Source organism: Ceratotherium simum, chromosome 4 (genome assembly GCF_057802395.1).
Source record: "Ceratotherium simum simum isolate JZ-2026a chromosome 4, ASM5780239v1, whole genome shotgun sequence".
In the NCBI taxonomy this organism is placed as follows: Eukaryota; Metazoa; Chordata; class Mammalia; order Perissodactyla; family Rhinocerotidae; genus Ceratotherium; species Ceratotherium simum.
This window is the reverse complement of record NC_141903.1, coordinates 27,972,227-27,991,692: the sequence shown is the minus strand read 5'-3', so window position 1 is coordinate 27,991,692 and position 19,466 is coordinate 27,972,227. Positions and strand designations below refer to the sequence as shown.

The following is a 19,466-nucleotide window of genomic DNA, read 5'->3' as shown; positions in this document are numbered from 1 at the left end:
CAGAAGGAGGCCCTGCTGGGGAGGCCCCCTGAGGAGCAGGGAGCAGGAGGAGGGAAGAGAAAATTGAACCTCTCCTAGATCTGCTGATACCTGTCTGAACCCTGGTTCTATCATTTACATGTGTGACTTCAGACAAATTAATCCACCTCTCTGTGCCTCAGATTTCCCATAGATAAAATACGGATCTTACAGTATCTGTCTCATGGAGTTGTTGTGAGAATTAAATGAGATGATAGGCATGAAGCACTTAGCACAGGGCCTGACACATAGTAATTCCCCAATTAATGTTAGCTGTTTTCAGCTCTTTTTACAGCTCCTCAGTGTTCCTGACTGGGGGCTTTGTAAAGGTAGTTAGGGATGGTCAGCAGTGACAAGAGAATTGGTGTTGATTGACAGGAGCCACTTCAAAGTGGGAAAGATGCCAGGGCTGGCAGGCTCCCTAGGGATTTTCCCCCTTCTCCATCAAGTCCAGTCTATTCCTCAGCCATTCTTACACTGCTCTGTATATCATATCCTTAAAACCCCATGACCAAGGGTAGCAAGATGATATTTTTGAAATATTAACTGGTATTTCCTTCACCCACCCCTCTTTGCGCCTTCCCTCTATTCAGTGAGTGAGGCCTCAGGGCCGGGATGGGCAGCAGAAGGCAGAGACAAAAGGGGTGACTTCCTGGCTTTTGAATTTCAAAAGTCTGTGCCCTAGAACAGGAAGGATTTATTACAAAGCTAAATATTCTAGAGAAAGCGTAAATTAGAGAGGGCAGAAGGGGTTCCTTTACCCTCAGCCAACAAAAGTGGTTCCCTGGCCCAGAGGTGGGGAGGAGAATCTCAGGGAAAGAAACGAGAACGCACATCTATTTGAGTCCTTAGAAAGAGGCCCCTACGGCCCCCTGAGCTGAGCCAGGGACACATCCCATGAACAGCAGAAGGGTGGGGGAGGGGCAAACTGACTGAAACTTAGTTTCTGCTTGTCTTGAAATAGGGACCAAGCTGAGTTATATGAAAGAAATGAGATTTTTTTTAATGTTAAAGTCTTTTATTGAATTCAATCAGAAGTATAGTTTTATTTTTTTACAGTCATAAGATTAACAGAAATAAGTGGAAAGTTAATTCTATGACATTGTATCTGGACCAGCTTTCTGATTTGCAAAATGCATAAGAAGTATGCAGTTCTCATTTTATTGAGTGACTTCACTAACAAGCGAAGACTGCGTCCTTCCTTTCGTGGACTGTACCCTGGGCCTCCTCGCCTGTGGTGAAGGCCCGTTTGGGGGGAGCTCAACTCCTTTCTGCTGTAGCGGTAGCGCGACAGCTGGCTATCAGGCAAGAGCAGTCTGTCTGGCCAGGAGCGTGCAGTTCTGACACATGTCCTGACAACATATTTCTGAAGAAGGCAGCACGAGCCATGTAGCCGGCTACGCGCCATGACCGTGGAACACGCTGCCGAACCTGGCAGAGAGAGGCTGTGGAGGAGTTTCTGTTGCAGCAAAGCTTTTACAATATCGTCTTGGGGTGACAGACTGTGTTCCTGACCTGCTGACACAGGAAACTGTAGCCAGGCCAGGGCCATCTGTGCTGGGACCCAGGGATTCCGAGAGCACTCCTGCCTCTGCTCTGCCACAGCTGCCAGCCCCTGCAGAGCCTGCCTCTCGGGGACTGGCAGGCACACCTGTCAGGCTGTACCTGCCCACATCAGGGAATCTGCTCAAGGCTGACATGCTCTGGCCCTGGGCAGCAATCACGGCTGCTGCATCACCTGCCACAGATGCTGAATTACTGCTCCCTGTCTCCTAGTCTGTACCCTAGTACCCTCCATCATTATTCTTAAATCTCTGCAAAATTTATATATATGTGTATATATATACACATATATATACACACATACACATATATATATATATACACACATTTTAAATCAGCTGGATATTGTTTGGATGATTACTTTCGGGGAAAAATTAGATACTCCTTTTAGCCTCTCAAGCCCACTTCCTCCCCAGAGGTAGATAACCAGTGTTGGCACCTTTGCGCGGCAGGCAGTAGGCTTAGCAGTGAGGACACAGATTCTAGAGTCAGACTGCTTGGGTTCAGATCTTACCTCTGCCATTTACTAACTGTGTGACCTTGGACAAGTGACCTCAGCTCTCTGAGCCTCAGTTTCCTAATCTGCAAAATAAGGATAATAATCATATCCCCTCCCAAGTTACAAAAACTCAATGAGATGACGTATGTAAATTGCTGAGCACAGTTCCTAACGGAGTAACCACTCTCTGAATACTATCTATTATCCTTCCAGACCGTTCCTTTTGCATTTACCCCTCCTGTTTCTTCATGCATGGCTTCCTTCCAGACTCTCTCCTATGCTTCTGCATCTTGGAACACTGACCCCACCCCCACCCCAGCTCACCTACTCTAATTCTAAACCTCAGCGTGACTCCAGGTTTATGGTAACAGTCTATTGTCCACTCTCCCCACCTTCCATGACCCTGGGGCTCTGTCCCAGCCTACCCCACCCTCCAGGTTTGCCCTGCCTTTTGTCCTGTTATCCTAGAACAGACGCCCTCATGCACTGGTGCAAGCAGAAGTTGCTGTGTAAGCTTGCGCAAGTCCCTTCTCCCTTCTGGGCCCCAGCTGTCTCATTTGTTAAGGAAAACCAGTGGACTCATTTTATTCATTCTTTTATTTATTCATCAAGTACTTATTATATGCCTGGCCCTGAGGGTCCAATGACAAACAAGACAGACACAGTCCCTACCCACATGATGCCCGTCTAGTGTGTGGATAACCTCCCAGTCCCTTTCTGCTCTAAAAGTCTGGTTCCAGGTATTCACACGATGAACGTAGATGTGATGACACAATGAGGTGGCACATGCGTGACCCTTAGGGATTTCCCGTAACAGCTCTCACAGTCTTCCTATCAGAGTTTTCAGAAAACAAATTACTCACTTATTATAAGTAAGCACACACAACAAACACGCTAACACATCCCCCTGGAAAGAGCAGATGTGCCAAAAATACATCGCCCCAGGATAACATAGATCATAGCCTCTCGTCCCACAACAGGAAACACCCAATTCACACATTCCTCTGCAGGATAGATCAAAAGCATGTCAGCCACTCACCTCTGCAGCCAGCAGAAACCCATAAACAGAGGGAGCTCGGAGACAGGGGGAGAGAGAAGAGGTTGCTTAAGGTGGAGAATGGGCTGCAGCCAAGGGCTTTTTTCTTGACAGTCAGCAGGGAGGGAAAACCAGAAAACCTTTGCCCAAGCTGAACTGGTCCAAAAATGGATTTGACAGTGCTCAAGCAAAACTCAGTGGCATGCTGGCAGGGGTAATTCAGAAAGCATTCCTGCATTGACTTGGAGGTAGGGATACATGGCTTCAGAGATCCTTTAATATTAATTATTGCTTCTACTTATTGAGCCCCAATGACATGCCAGGCGGTGTGCTAAGCACTTATATATAATGTAAGTAATTGAATACTCACAAATGACTGGAGGTATTCCCACTCTAGAGATGAGCAAACTGAGACGAGTGTCATGTAACTTGCTCAAGGCCACACAGCCAGCCAGTGTCAGGGCTGAGATCCGAACCCAGCCCTCCCGACTCCAGCATCCATCCCCTTAACCTCTGTGCTGGGTGCTTCTCACCCCTTCCGATGCAGGGATCTCATGTCTCTGTGGTCTTACCACAGGAAATAGATCAGTGCCACGGGCCCTGATTCAACTCCAAAGTCAAACCCAAGGGCCGTGTTGTGAACACCAGATACTCCTCTGTACAGACTCCACCCCAACCTTTCAGGCGGACGGTGGGACGGTGTTCTACCTGTGAAATGCCTGCATCCACACTTGGGTCTCCTCCTCGGTATTTAGCGAATCCCTGTGAACATACTCAGGGTGCTTTGGGCTCTAATGAAGCCGCGGTGTGGCAGCTGCTGTGCCCAGTTGTTTTCCTGGGCCCCGGGCTGTTGCAAGCTCACCGCTGAACTGGTTGATTCTCTGCTTGATGTTTCACCGTTCAGCCAGAAACTCTGCTGTTTTTATTACACTTCCAGCCAGTTATTCACAGTTGTTATACTGTCTCCAAGTCATTTTTGTCACACTTTTAATTATGCTCCAACATAGCATAGGTGCTTCTACCTTTTAGACCATTTTAAAGACGACTCAATTGGAATGTGGGAATATTTTTATCTACAAGGTCAAGTGACCCTCAGGGGAGGAAAAAACAATTGTGCAGGCACCACATTAGCAAAAAGAACGTTAACTTAGGTCGTGGTGTTTGTGAGAGGGGAATCGTGCCATTATGTTCTTTTAAAAGAGACTAATACATCTGCTAACATGCAGCACAGTCTAGTTTAAAATTGAGGCTAGTTAGTGGAGAGGAGAGAGTGTGGAGGGAGAGAAAGAAGCACAGGAAAGGACACACAGAGCCAGAATCAGGTTTTAGTTGGAGGGAATTGTATAAATCATTTTGTCCAGTCTCCTTAGTGACTAAGGAGGGAATTGAGGCCAGAGGAGTTAGATGATTTGCCCAAGATTATAACACCTGGGTGACAGCAGAGAGGGAATTGGGACCCAGGTCACCCTCAGCACTGCCTATCAGAGAGAAACACACAAGGTGAAGACTGACAGAAAGAGGGAGGGAGGAAAAGCAGGTGGAGGAACTAGGTGCTGAACTTAGTCCCTGCTATGTTCAACTCACGTGTCCGTTTTAACTTACCAGGAAGCCAGTCACCTCGCCCCTTCCAATATGTTGTTGTGCTCCAACAGTTTTAAATTATCTTTGTAGCACTTGGGAAGAACTTTACTTGCAAATTTAGTTGTGGAATTAAGATGTATTTTCTCGTAAAACTCTCAAGATTTGGTGTGCGTATAAAAGAGGGCTTAATGTTTCAAACCCTTAATTTTTCATCTCAAAGGTATTGACCAGCCAATTTTCTGTCTTAAAAAATTTTACTGTCAGCCACTGATTTTCTTGCTTTTATTCTTGGAAAGATTAAGATTGTTCAGTCTTGCAGTCCCTGAAAAACTGTGATTTTTTTTTTTTAAATCAGTATTTATTTCATTGTCCAGAGTCTTTTGTTTCCAGATCAAATTAAGGATGGGTGACTGTGTGAGTAATTGGTTCCTTTTGCAAATTGTTTTTTAAATACAATTTTAAAACTGTTCAGGGATCAAAAGGAATAGTTTAAGTCTGAGGTGGTATTCCTAAATTAATTTGTACACCTCATTTTTATATAAATAGAATTCAACCAGATTTAATTTCTTTTTCCCCAGTCTCAGTGCTTGGTCTTCCATTTGTGGAACTATAAGGCTGCAAAGTCCAATATGGCAGCCACTAGCCACATGTGGCTATTAATTGTAAATTTATATTAATTAAAATTAAATAAAGTTAAAAATTCAGTACCTCAGTCACACCAGCCACAATTCAAGTGCCCAGTAACCACATATGACTAGTGATTATTATATTGGACAGCACAGATAATAGAATATTTGCATATCTCAGAAAGTTCCATTGGACAGCACTGCTTAAGGACTAGTAACTGGGAATCTCTCTCCTGGGTGCCCTTTATTGGCCAGATAACATTAAACAGAAGCCAGAGATTCCCTGCGTGCATTTTAGAAATATATCACACAGTCCATATGTCTAAACTTGGTAAGTTCATGGATTATTGCACAAGTGAGCAGAGCTAATGTCCTTTTGAGGTTCATGGCTGCTCTCAAATGTTGCTGTCCAGGATAGGCGGTTCCTAACATATGAGGCAGTTCAAAAATTCATGTGTAAGTTAATTTGGAATTCAAAAGACGTTTGTCCCTAAGACAAATGTTATAAATTATGTGACTGAACCTTAGTACTTTCTGAAATAAAAATTACTAGAAATAATAACCAGCAAAAAATCAACAATAAAATTTTAGTATTTCAGGGGGGTTATAGATTGGTGGGAAGAAATAACACCATCTCCATACACACCTACACACACAGAGAATAAGGTTAGACTAAGTTGCTGAGTTACTTAGCCAAGGATACAAGATCTTACTGGAAACCGAGTAGCTTCCATGGCAGGAGCAGATGTGGCATATCTCAGCATAGCTTCCCTTGACCCCCAGAGTTCCTACTGGCACTGTCTGGATAAGGAAATGTCTTCACACATTTGTAAGCTCAAATCCTGCTACACCACTGCCCTTTTATAATCACAGTTTATATCAGCAATCTGGAAGAACTCACACCAACGATGCATGCATTTGTGCTTATGGGACTATTTACAAACATGAGACATTTGTGGATCTCTGACCACACTCAGCATCACCACAGCAGCATGCTCATCCTGAAGGAGGCAGCAGAGTTAGGGCTGGGGGCCCCATCAGCAACTCTGCCCCACAAAGCCCATTTTCCCAATCCGTCTACTCAGTCTGATTTCATGTCTTTTTACCTAGGTGGTTCAAAGACTGAGTTGTAGCTGAAGACCATGGTCATAAATCCATTCCCCCAGAAAATCAAATCATGAAGAATCTAATTGATCTTGGACATTGGTTCTTGAACAATAAGGCAGGTTGAATTAGAAGAGGTGGATAAAAATTTGTGCAGTGATTCTGGAGGCACTTTTGGGAGTTCTCATCATTGATGATGATGACTTTACCGTTCTTTCTTATTTTATTTTCAGACTCACAGCTTTGTTTCCCTAGGCAATGGTGGATCACCACGCTGCTCATGTAAACAGATCTGTATTCTTCCCACAAATCAGGAGAAGAGGAGAGAATGAAATATTTTCCAGGGGACATTGAGGAGGAATCAGAAAAAGAAGAAAAGGAAATAGGATTAAAGACAATGTTTATGAACATTCTGGGGGATGGGGAAGGATTGCTCTGAGCTGAGGGGAAGATGTGATGGTCATGGTACCAGTGAATATTTGTGGGGCATTTAATGCACTTTTTGAAACGCTTTACCTGTATTAACCCATTTAATGAGTTAATTAATGATTTAGTTAACTAGCTAACTCATTTAACTTTTGTCTTAAATTTAAGACAAAAGAAAAGAGTTGAACAAATGGCATGAACTCCATGAGAGAAAGATTGTAAGAAGGATGTATTCCCCCACCTCAGATATAAAAGTCGTCAGAAGCAACAGTTTCAGGGATCTTTGCTCTACAACACATTTATGACTCAAGATCCCTATAAGTGGAAGATAATCGCAAGTCCTGCTTTCCTGTTCCCTGTTCCCTCCTCCTGTTCCCTAAAAGGAGGAGGGTGGATGAGATCAGTTATGGAGATCATCTTTGAGAATATGAAGAAAACTACAGGATAATGTACATAGTGCCAATTTTTGTATTTAGTTAGAGAGAAGTATTAGATCCCAGGTGCATCAGTGAGGATATGCTGCAGTAACAAAAAATCTTAAAGGCTATGACAACAAAAATTCTTCCTTGCTCATGATAGATGTTCATTGTGGGTAAGCTTGGAGCTCTGCTCCATAACTCCTCAATCAGGGATCCAAGCTGATGCATCATGCACACCATCTGGGTTATCACTGGTTGCTGGGCTATGGGAAAGGCAATATGGCAGATGACATACTGGCTCCTAGGGCTTCCAATTGGAAGTGACACACAGTTTCCATTCACATTTCATTTCCAAGCAAATCACCATGTGCAGTCCTTCATGTGCCTGGAATAAAAGATTCAAATTTCAGTGAACAGACATAGCAACTACCATACTAGGTCAAGAACCCCTGAACTAGGTGATCTCTAAGTTCCTTTGCAGTTCAAGGTTTCTGTGAGTCCAGATTAATTTATAATATGCTTATTCAGAGTTTAGCCAGTAAGTCTATATGTGTAAATGACAGACACCAATTTCTCTTCAGTTGATCGTCTATATAGCCAGGACAAGACTGAGCCTTCTTGTAATAGGGTGTGAGCATGAGTTTTTGGACTATTCCTTCAACTTTGAGTGAGAATTGAGGAATTGAGTTATTCTTTCCCTGGTGCCACTAGGGGCTTCCTACAAGAGAGAAGATTTGGTTCCTCACTGGCAAAGTTATTTCAACAGCTTACACATAATGAGCTTGGACCAGACAAGTGCTAATATCCTTTCCAACCCTAAAATTTTGTGTTCTAGTTAGATGCCTACTATTATTAAATACCAGATGACCAGATTTTAAAATGGTCAAGCAAGGTATCTCTCAGGGAAAGGAAATCTAGAAGAGTAGCCATGAGAAAGTCTAACCAAGAGATCATAGACTCAATAGGCTGGTGGAGCTCTTAGATGTCATCAAATGCTGACCACTGCACTCCTACTCCTGGTGACTTCAGCCCCTCCATCATCTCCACCAGCTCTTAATTATACACATTTGACATTTTCTCAATGTTATGGAAAGTGTTGGTTCAAAGGCAGCTTTAAGGTGAGTCCCCTCATCAACCTCCTTCCAACCAGAGTGCCTCCCTTCATGCCTCTTTTGTAGAAAGGCTGTGCTGCCATTGACGACCTTCATTTTATAGATGTGAAAACTGAAGCCCAGAGAGGAGATGTAACTTGCATAACAAAAAGGCCAGTTGGAGGCAGGACCCGTTTCTTTGAGACCCGTGAATCACTGCAAGACCCAAATTCCCTTTGAGACATTTGGGGCCTGATATGGATCCAGAAATCATCCAAGAAATGGTATTTCTGGATTGTTTACCTTGAACTACTCTACTTCCTCAGTTATTTTTTCTCACTTGTGAATTTGGCCTCTATTTTTGCAAGGAAATAGACTCATAAGTCTCTGCCTGCTTAAGGAGATTTATGGACTCATGTCTTAATGCCACTCACCTTCTAATGATGCCTTAGCTTGGCATATCAGCCTGATGGTGTATTTTTTTTTAATTTTATTTATTTTTTTATTTTTTTCCCCCCAAAGCCCCAGTAGATAGTTGTGTGTCATAGCTGCACATCCTTCTAGTTGCTGTATGTGGGACGCGGCCTCAGCATGGCCGGAGAAGCGGTGCGTCGGTGTGTGCCGGGGATCCAAACCCGGGCTGCCCGCAGCGGATCGCACACACTTAACCACTAAGCCACGGGGCCGGCCCCTGATGGTGTATTGAAAGTGCTTTGCTAATCGTTTCCACCCTTTCTGCTTTTTTTTTTTTTTTTCCATTTAAGATTATGATAATATCTTGCAGCAGACTTTTTAAAGAATAAGGGCCTTCTGGATGGTGACTCTTTGTTTCTTTCTACAGTTCCTTATCAGCAGAATCCTTACAATCCCCGGGGCGGCTCCAGTGTCATCCAGTGCTACCGATGTGGAGACACCTGCAAAGGGGAAGTGGTTCGTGTCCACAATAACCACTTCCACATCAGATGCTTCACCTGTCAAGGTAGGAGGCCCAATTTCCCAACTCCCTTCTCAGATTCCTGGCCATGCTCTCACCCCCAGGACCTTCCCCAGAGGCAGGCAAAACAAACACAGGCAGTTGAAATACCTATCAAGGCCTAATGAGTCTTTCCTCGAGCCTGTTATGAGAAGTCTTCCTTAAGCAGTGTGGAGAGAAGAGGGAGGTAAGAGTGAGGGAAGTGTTGAGATACGGGGAAGAGAGGGATCCTGGTGACCCCTGAGTGGTAGCGCTGACCCAGAAGGAAAAAGGCAATCCTGCAAGCTTAACTTACACGTCTGAAAAGACTCCTCGCTTGTGCCTATAAGTCAATTTGAGAGCTAATGAAAGATTAAGCTGTCTTGGCTAAAATTCAGCATGGCTCTGAGATGAGCACCTATTCTGTGACAATGTGACAGTCCTCGAAGTTTAAGTTTAACGAGGGAGATGGTACGTCTTGACTTCAGTAAGTTTGTAATTTGGGAGCAGATGGATTTTGCGTTACCTCTAATTGTTACGGCTTACCCGTGGCTAATTCATAGCATCCTAGACTCAGCCAAGCTAAGAGTTCCTCAAGAAGAAAGATAACTAGCAGCAGGAAGGCAGAGGGACTCAGCTGAAAGAGCCAAAGAGCCCTCTGACCCAAACAAGGCAACGCTCCCTTCCCCTCTGTCCCTGACAAGTGCCTCTCCAGCCTTGACTTCTCGAACTCTTCTCCCAGGCTTCCTGTTCCATAGAGCAGCCATTCTGATGTTGGATTACCTGTGGGTTTAGAAAATGTTTGACCCAAATCCTGTAACTTCCACCTGTTGGTTCTAGATTTGTCCTGATGAAGGTTGATGAGCACTTTGTGTTTGCTTTTTCCTATGGCTACCCTTCACATACTTGTAGCCACGTCTTCCCCACGCCCAATTATGTTGCAGATCCTTAAATTGGGCCTCATCTGAAATGATTCCAACTTGTATCATCATCCTGGAGTCTTCCTCCTTGATCCATTCTGGTTTGTCACTATCATTCTTGAAGCATAATGCCCAGAAGAGACCACAGTTCTCAAGCCTGCCAAATACAGCAAGGACTACTTTTCTGTTCATGTGACTGATATGGAATTGACTTCCTGAGGAGCCACTTCACACTATTGATGTATGCTGAGTTTAAGGTCAATTGAAACCCCTAGATCTTTTCATTTCAGTAACTGGTTCCAACCTCAGTCTCTGAGATTGACTTGCACTGCCATTGAGAAAAATCCTGGATTTCTTTCCTCAGGATTTAACTGGACTCTGCACTGAGCAAATAAATTACATATTCATATTCCCTGATTTATTTATGGAAGCATATATGGGATGTCTTTAAATGGATGTGATTTAAATTTTATATTGAAATTGGCAAACCCCTTTAGTGCCTGTTGACCTGCAAGAGTATCTTGGTAGAGACCATTTTTACATCCCCAGAAATTGAGGCAGGATGAAAGATAAAGACAATAAATCATTATAAGGAGTTTTGAGCTATGACTCTGCAATTATATTATAAGAGAGTATATTTGTTACCTTTCGCTTAAGCCAAAATTTAATAGCTTAAAACAACCGTTTAGTTAGCTCATGATTCCCTGGGTTGGGTGGGCAGTTCTTCCAGTCTGACCTGGCTCTGCTTATCTCTACTGGCCTCATCACAATGATATGGTGGCTCAGCTGGCAGTGGTTGGCAGGCTGTTGACCTGAGTGCCTCCATATGGCTTCTCATCCTCCAGCAGGCTGGCTTGGGTTCATTTGCACGGTGGTCACAGAGTTCCAAGTGCAACAAGAGAGCAAGCTTCAATAAGCAAGATTTTTTCAAGCCTTAACTTGTGTCATACTTGTTAATATTCTATTGGCCAAAACAAGTCAAATGGCCAACCCAGATTCAAGATCATAGAGAAATAAATTTTGCCTTTTGTGGAAAGATCTGCAGAATCAAATTTCAAGGGTGTGAATACAGAGAAGGTAAGAATTTGGCCATTGTGACAATCTACCACTGGGAAGTTGTAGAATCTCTTTCAACGGAGATTTTAAGAAAAAAAAGTAGACTGTTATTTTTCTGGCCATTTTCAATGTTAGTTTTCTTAAGGGTAAAACAAATGAGAAGATTTTTGTTTCCAATAGTAACCAGTATAGGGGTTAGTTACCCTAAATAGCCTTCTCATTTGAAAATCTAAAATCTCTATGAATTTCTTTTAACAACTCTTTTCACATGCACTACTCTGCTGACGTGAAAGGAAGGAATCTGCAGAGGTGAAAAACAAAAATAAAAGCAGAAATCCTGGTGTGACTGCCAATGCCTGATTTAATCCTGATGGTTTATGGTAAACCTTGAAGACCTTGAGTTTTTACCTTCATATCTGTATGGATTGTGGAGAACAGGAGGCAAAGCCTAGAGTATGGTCAAAGTATGAATCTAATAGAAGACCTCTGAATAAAGCTGAGATTTTTCCGGCAAAAACCTTACTCTTGGGGCTGGCCTGGTGATGTAGTGGTTAAGTGCATGTGCTCTGCTTCAGTGGCCTGGGGCTCACAGGTTTGGATCCCGGGCGTGGACCTACACACCACTCATCAAGCCATGCTGTGGTGGCATCCCACATAGAAAATGGAGGAAGATTGGCACAGTTGTTAGCTCAGAGCCAATCTTCCTCACCAAAAAAAATGAAAAAAACAATCTTACTCTCAATGGATAGATGCATAGATGGCTCTGGAGAAGGAGACAGCACTGAAACTTGCCTGTACCAACTTTGGCACTGGGTAGGAAAGAATAAAACTTGTATCAAAGTGTCTATCCATAATCCACCCTTTACGTGGATTCATGTTCTATATTCATGCTATATATTTGGTGTAAATTAAAAAAAAGTGAAACAGAGAATTTAAAAGAAAGTAGTTCTGTACCTGGCAAATGGCAGAAGTGAAAGATAATCCTCTTTGGAGGAACTCAGCTTTACTCCAGACCTCAAAGAATTCCCACAGATAACGTTATTAGCAAAAGGAGTAACTCACAGTCAAAAACACACAAATCATGGGGCCGGCCCAGTGGCATAGTGGTTAAGTTAGCTCACTCTGCTTCATTGGCCTGGGTTCACAGGTTCGGATCCCAGGCGCAGACCTACGCTGTTCATCAAGCCATGCTGTGGCGGCGTCCCACATACAAAATGGAGGAAGAGGGACACAGATGTTATTCAGGGTCACTTTTCCTCAAGCAAAAAGAGGAAGATTGGCAACAGGTGTTAGCTCAGGGCCAATCTTCCTCACAAAAAAAACAAAAACAAAAAAAACACAAATCATAATGGAGGGAGAGCCAACAGAAACAATGGAGAACAGAATCAGAACCTCAAAGACTTCATGTATTGAAATTTTCTGACATTATATAATAATACATTCAATACATTTAAACAAGTAAGAGAAGCCAGAAAAAAATTGAACAAGAAACAACACCTTATAAGGAATAGCAGAGCAGATTTGAAAAAGAAACAAATAAAACTTCTAGAGATAAAAATATATAATCTTTGAAATGAAAAACTCTGTGTATAGATTAAATAGCAGATTAGACATTGCTGAAGATAGAATTAATAAACTGTAAGCTTTAGCCAAGAAATGGATATGTACATGTAGCCCAGAAATATAAGACGGTGGTAAAAGTAAAAAAGAAGTTGATACATGGAGAATATAGTGAGAAGGCTTGGCATACATCAAATCTAAGGTTTGTCATAGTTCTTGCAGAGATATATAATAGAGAACATGAGTGGGAGGACAATATTTGAAGAGATAACAGCTATGAATTTTCTAGAATTGTTGAAAGACACAAATCCTTGTATCCAAGAAAACTAATAAATCCCAGCAGAAAAATGTAAAAGAAATCCACCTACACATATCAGAGTGAAATTGCAGACCACCAAAGACAAAAAGACTATCTTAAAAGTAGCCAGAGAGAAGACAAATCATCTACATGTGAATGGTAAATAGACTGGCAACTGATGTTTTAATAGCAACAAAGAAACCTGAAAACAGTGGAATAATGCCTTTAATGTACTGAAAGACATACCTGTAAATTTAGGATTATGTATTCTGCAAACTACCTTTTAAGAACAAAGGCAACCCCATGGCTAACATCGTACTTAATGGTGAAAGACTGCCTGCTTCCCTGTAAGATCAAGAATAAGGAAACGGTGTCTGCTTTCAACACTTCTATTCAACTTCGTGTTGCAGGTTCATGCTGGGTTAATTAGACAAGAAAATGAAATAAAAGATATGCAGATTGAAAAAGAAGAAGTAAGACTATTTCTATTTGCACATGATGTGATCTTGTATATAGTAAATCCTAAGGAATGCACTAAAAAACTATTCGAATTAACAAATAAGTTTATCAGTGTTTTAGAGTACAAGATCTATATGACAAAATCAATTGTGTTTCTATACACTTGCAATGAACAATCAGAAAATTGAGAAAACAATTCCATTTACAATAGCATCAAAAATAAAATACATAGGAATAAATTTAACAAAAGTGTAAAATTTATACTCTGAAAACTACAAAATATTAAAGAAGATCTAAATAAATGGAATGACATCCCATGTTCATGGATATGAAGTCTTAATATTGTTAAGATGGCAATATTCTTCAGATTGATCTACAAATTTCATGCTTTCTTAGTCATCTCAGGCTGCCATAGCAAAATACCATAGATTGAGTGGCTTAAACAACAGAAATTTATTTTCTCATAGTTCCAGAGGCTAGAAGTCCAAGATCAAGGTCATGTTTCACAAGAACAAGGCCAGCATGGTCGTATTCTTGTGAAAGCTCCCTTTCTGGCTTGCAGACAGCCACCTTCTCACTGTGTCCTCACATGTTAGAGAGAGAAATGGCAAGCTCGATGGTGTCTCGTCTAGTAAGAGCACTAAGCCCATAATGAGGGCCCCACCCTCATGACTTCATCTAAACCTAATTATCTCCTAAAGGCCTCATATCCAAATACCACCACTTTAGGGGATAAGGCTTCAACATATGAATTTGGGGGAGGACGCAATTCAGTCCACAGCAAATGTATGAAAATCCCAGCTGGCTTCTTTATAGAAATTGACACGCTGATTCTAAAATTCACATGGAATAACAACGGACATAGAATAGCCAAAGCAACCCTGAAAAAGAAGAACAAAGTTGGAGGACTCAAACTTCCCAAACTTACTACAAAGCTACAATAAACAAGACAATGTGGGACTCACATAAGGCTAGACATATAGATAAATGGAATAGAATTGAGAGTGCAGAAATAAACTCTTACATTTATGGTCAGTTGATTTTCAACAAGGCTACCAAGACAATTCAATAGAGAAAGAATAGTCTTCAACAAATGGTGCTAGGAGAACTGAACATACATATGCAAAAAAAACAAAGTTGGACTCTTTCCTCACACCATACACAAAAATTAACTCAAAATAAGTCAAAAACCTAAATGTAAGAACTAAAACTATAAAACTCTTAGGAGAAAATATAGGAGTAAATCTTTGTGACCTTGAGTTAGGCAAAGCTTTCTTGGATATAACACCAAAAGGACAAACAACAAAGGAAAAGTAGATAAATTGGACATCATCAAAGTTAAAAACTTTTGTACAGCAAAATATGCCATCAAGAATGTGAAAAGTCAACCCACAGAATGGGAGATAAAATTTGCAAATCATACATCTCATAAAGGACTTGTATCTAGACTGTATGAAGAATTCTTACAACTTAATAACAAAAAGACAAATAACCCAATTTCAAAATGTACAAAGAATCTAAATAGACATTTCTCCAAAGTTATACAAATGTCCAATAAGCACATGAAAAAATTCTCAACATCATTAGCCATCAAAGAAATGCAAATCAAACCACAATGAGATGCACTTCACACCCACGAGGATGGCTATACTAAAAAAGATAGATAATACAGGTGTTGGTGAGAATGCATAAAAATTGGAACTCTCATACATTGTTGCTGATGGAAATGTAATATGGTGTAGCTACTTTGTAAAACAGTAGAGTTACCATATGACCCAAGAGTTCCAATTCCATTCCTACATATATGTTCAAGAAAAATGAAAACGTTATGTCCACACAAAAACTTGCACACAAATGTTAATAGCAGTGTTATTCATAATAGTAAAAAAATGGAAACAATTCAAGTATCCATCAACCAACGAATGGATAAATAAAATGTGGTATATCCATACAGTACAATATTATTCATCAATAGAAAGGAATGAAATACTGATACATGTTCCACATGGATGAACCTTGAAAACATAAATTGCCCGTAAACATATAAGATGCTCAATTTTATTAATAATCAGGGAAATTAAATTTAAAATCATGATAAGATATCATTACACATCTATGTTGACTAAAAGTAAGAAGTCAGGCATTACCAGGTGTTGGTGAGGACGTGGATCAGTGGGAACTGCTGGAAGGAAGGTAAACGGGGAAAACTCTTTGAAAACAGTGAGGCATCACCTCACAAATACAAGAATGTTCAAAACAGCATTTCCATAAAAGAGAAAGAATGCAAGCAGCTCAAATGTCCTTCACCAGTGGAATAGATCGACTGAGATGTTGTCAGGCAACGGAATACAGCACGGTGGTGAAAATGAATGAAGTGCAGTCACATGCATCCACGAGGATGAGTCTCGGAAACATCATGCTGGGAGCATAAGTCACAGAAGAATAAATGCAGTGTGATTCCATCAATATAAAGTTCAAAATCAGGCAAAACTAAACAGTATATTGTTTGTGGATACATCACAGGTGGTAAAACTATAAAGAAAAGCAAGGGAATGATAAACACACAATTCAGGACGATGTGGGCAGCGGGGGAGGAGCAAACAGGCTTCCAAGATGCCGGTAATGATCTATTTCATAAACTTGGTAATGGGTACCTGGGAGTATTTATTTTATTAGTCATCTTTAAACTGTACATACAGTCATGCACCACATAACAATGTTTCAGTCAATGACAGGCTACATTTATGACAGTGGTCCCATAAAATTAGTACCATATAGCCTATGTGTGTAGTAGGCTATACCATCTGGGTTTGTATAAGTACACACTATGATGTTCACACAACGACGAAATCACCTAACAACGCATTTCTCAGAACGCATCTCTGTCATTAAGCAAGACATGACTGACTGTATATTTTATACATTTTCTGTCTGCATAATGTATTTCACAATTTAAATATTTAAAATAATGAACTAGATCACCCTCAGGCGTCCTTCTAACTCTTTGATTTTGAAATTTCATAACACAGTCTCATTTGAAAAGTTGAAAATCAGCAGAATTTTGTTATATAATTATCCTGGACTCTCAGATCTAGAGGTGTCCTCCGTTACCCTCATTTTACAAATGAAGCAACTAAGCTCCAGAGACATGAGGCAACTTTTTCAAAGTCACACAGCACCCGAGTGGTAGAATAGAAACATGGACAAAGGTCCAGTGACCCCCAAAACAGTACATTTTCCACTGAAACATGCTAGGGCTGTGTGCAAGGCCTCCTTCTAGGCATTATATTTACAGTAAGCATTCATTCTGGATTATCTCAAAGCAGTTCTAACTTTTAATATTCTGTCCCACTGTCAAACCATATGATCAGATTTTTTTTTAGTTAATAGACTTTATTTTTTTGATTCACAGAATGACGACTGTCCCAGGTGTATTTATTCCACATCGGTTCCATACTACAGACCCTCTCCATGGCCTTTCCTGTTATTTGAATGTCAGGCTCTGCTCAGCCTCAAATACATCTGTCGTGCTGGTCCAGCTTGCCTTCCATCCCTGTGTTCCCCAGTGGATTTCCAGGAGCCCCTGAGATTCTTATCAACCTTTACATCCTTTCTACCAAAAACTTCCTCCTTCAGCTCCTTGGGGGAAGTGGAGGAACTGATTGTTCCAAGTTTTCTTATGGCCTCCTGGTTTTCTCTACTGGGAGAGGTGGCTCTGGGGGCGGAGTTGGCAGTGGAAACAAAGGAGAGAAAAGAAGGGAAAAAACAGGAGCTGCTTCCAATGAGGTCGTAGGCCATGACCTAACTAATTCCACAGCCATGAAGTCAATTGATCCGCCACCTGTACACCCAGAACAGCCTGTACTCTGAACTTGCCTGCCCTCCAGACTGGGCATTGTTTGATGTACCCTTCCCCACCAACCACCACCACCGCCACCACCTCCACTCACGCCATGCCTCTCCACAGGGGTGGTCTCCGGGGCCCTCCAGCTCTCCCTCACGCTGAGTTTTAAATGTTTAGGCACATGGTAAGCCCTGAAGGAAGCTCTCCTCCTAGACTCACAGGATGTCAGTGTCAGAAGAAAAGCTCAGGTCATTTCTTGTCCAGTCTCTTCATTTTATGTATAAGTGAACAGAGGCCCCAGACAAGAGAGAGCCAAGTTCATATCACCCAGAGAGTTAGTGGCAGTGGTGAGACCAGAGCCCAGGTGGTCTGACTCCCAGACCACCCACTGTGCTGCACTGTTCCCACTAATGCTGTGACCTCTGGGGCTGCCCTCCTCCTCACTCACCTGGGCCCTTTAAGCCTGCCTCTGGCCTGTGAGGTGAAGAAACACTTGCGAAATACTTCTGACCTTCACCTGGAAGTCCCTCCTATTTCTAACCTGGCTGCTTTTGCAGAACAACTTTCCCTGTGAGAGATGAGGTAGTATTTACTGGGGTGAGGTCACCTGGTCCAGTTAGGTCCTCACACTTACAGGCTTGGAAACTCCATTTCATTGGTTTCCCCACACTGACTGAGCTTGAGAGAGCTGACTCGTGCTCACCAAGCCCTCAGGAAACAGATGTGTAAAATCAGGGTGCCTGTTTATTAATGTAAACAAGAGCTGTAACTCTCCATTGTGCTAGTTCACCTGACCAGCTGCTCTCTCCCAAAGGCAATCTATGTAGAAAGTCAAACTATCAGACAGTCGTTTGTTGAATGCAGACTCAAGACAAGGGGAGCCGGTCATAGTGTTCAAATGGGCTCTCCAGTGGCCTTCCTTTGATGGCTGACCAGCTCTTCCTGGCTGGCCCAGCCTGGCTTGAGCTGGATCAATACACTCAGCAGTTCTGGTGGCCCTGAGAGCCATTCAATCCTCTTGGAAGAAACTTTGCCTCCTTCTGCTCTGCCCATTATGTGTTGATTTCATAACTTAACTCTCAGAGGGAAATCTCACTACCCACATTTCTAAGCCCTTTGGGGGAGGGAAGTCCCACATGATTCAGTTGTTCAGACACCTATAATTATATCCACCTGCTCTTCTGTTATCTGTCCTGCACATCTTCATATTGTCCACAGGGACATCCCAAAAGACCTTATGAAATTCCTTATAAAATCATGTTGCCTCTCTACTGGAAAGCTATCAATGCTATTGATCATTTTTGCAACTGATTGATGGGGAATCATTATAATCTCTCTGCCTTTGCATATGTCTGAGATTTTTTCCAAATAATTTTTTCTGAAGTTTTTAAAAACCATCCATGGCTTCTCAGTATCTCACAAAACCTAAACTTCCTAAACTGGACTCAGGCCCTCCTCTAACTGTCCTGTCCATATTTTCCTGTATTACTGCCTTCCACTCCCTAAAAACACCACCCCTACCCCAGCCCCACCTCCACACTTGCAACTTCTTACCTCTATATTTTAGTTGATTCTGTTCCTTCAAAGTTTCAACTCAAGTACCGCCTCCTCCAAGAAGCCTCCTATGATCCCTCCCCCACTGACAGTGCTCCCTTTTCCTCCCCACTCACAGCACTTACTGCCTGCACCAGCCCATGGCCTGTCACCCCTGATGTATGTTCTATCCGGTCCTCTCTTTGCATACATCATTAGCTCTTCATAGTTCAGGGACTGTGTTTTGTCATTCTTGCCTGGGAAGAGACCCACTCTTTATGGCTATGGTGAGGACAGATTATAAACTTCAAATCATCCATCCTCTTGCCATCCTAAGTGTGTCATGCACGTAGAAAGTGCCCAGGAAATTTTTAACTGAATGATTCTTCTATCAAATTCATGATACCACCAGCTGTGTAGCGTGCGTGGGCCACATGGCCTTCAACGTCTCATCCGCAAATTGAGAGGATTGTACAACATC

General features: G+C 42.0%; 1 protein-coding gene across 1 annotated transcript in view; it reads left to right on the top strand.

The window, feature by feature from the left end:
• The window catches only part of ABLIM3 (actin binding LIM protein family member 3), a 110,538-nt gene that overhangs the window by 29,687 nt on the left and 61,385 nt on the right, over window positions 1-19,466 (top strand). The window contains exon 3 of the mRNA XM_004428667.3: window positions 9,205-9,342. Within this exon, the coding sequence (XP_004428724.1) occupies window positions 9,205-9,342 (138 nt within the window). The remainder of the gene's footprint in view (window positions 1-9,204; window positions 9,343-19,466) is intronic.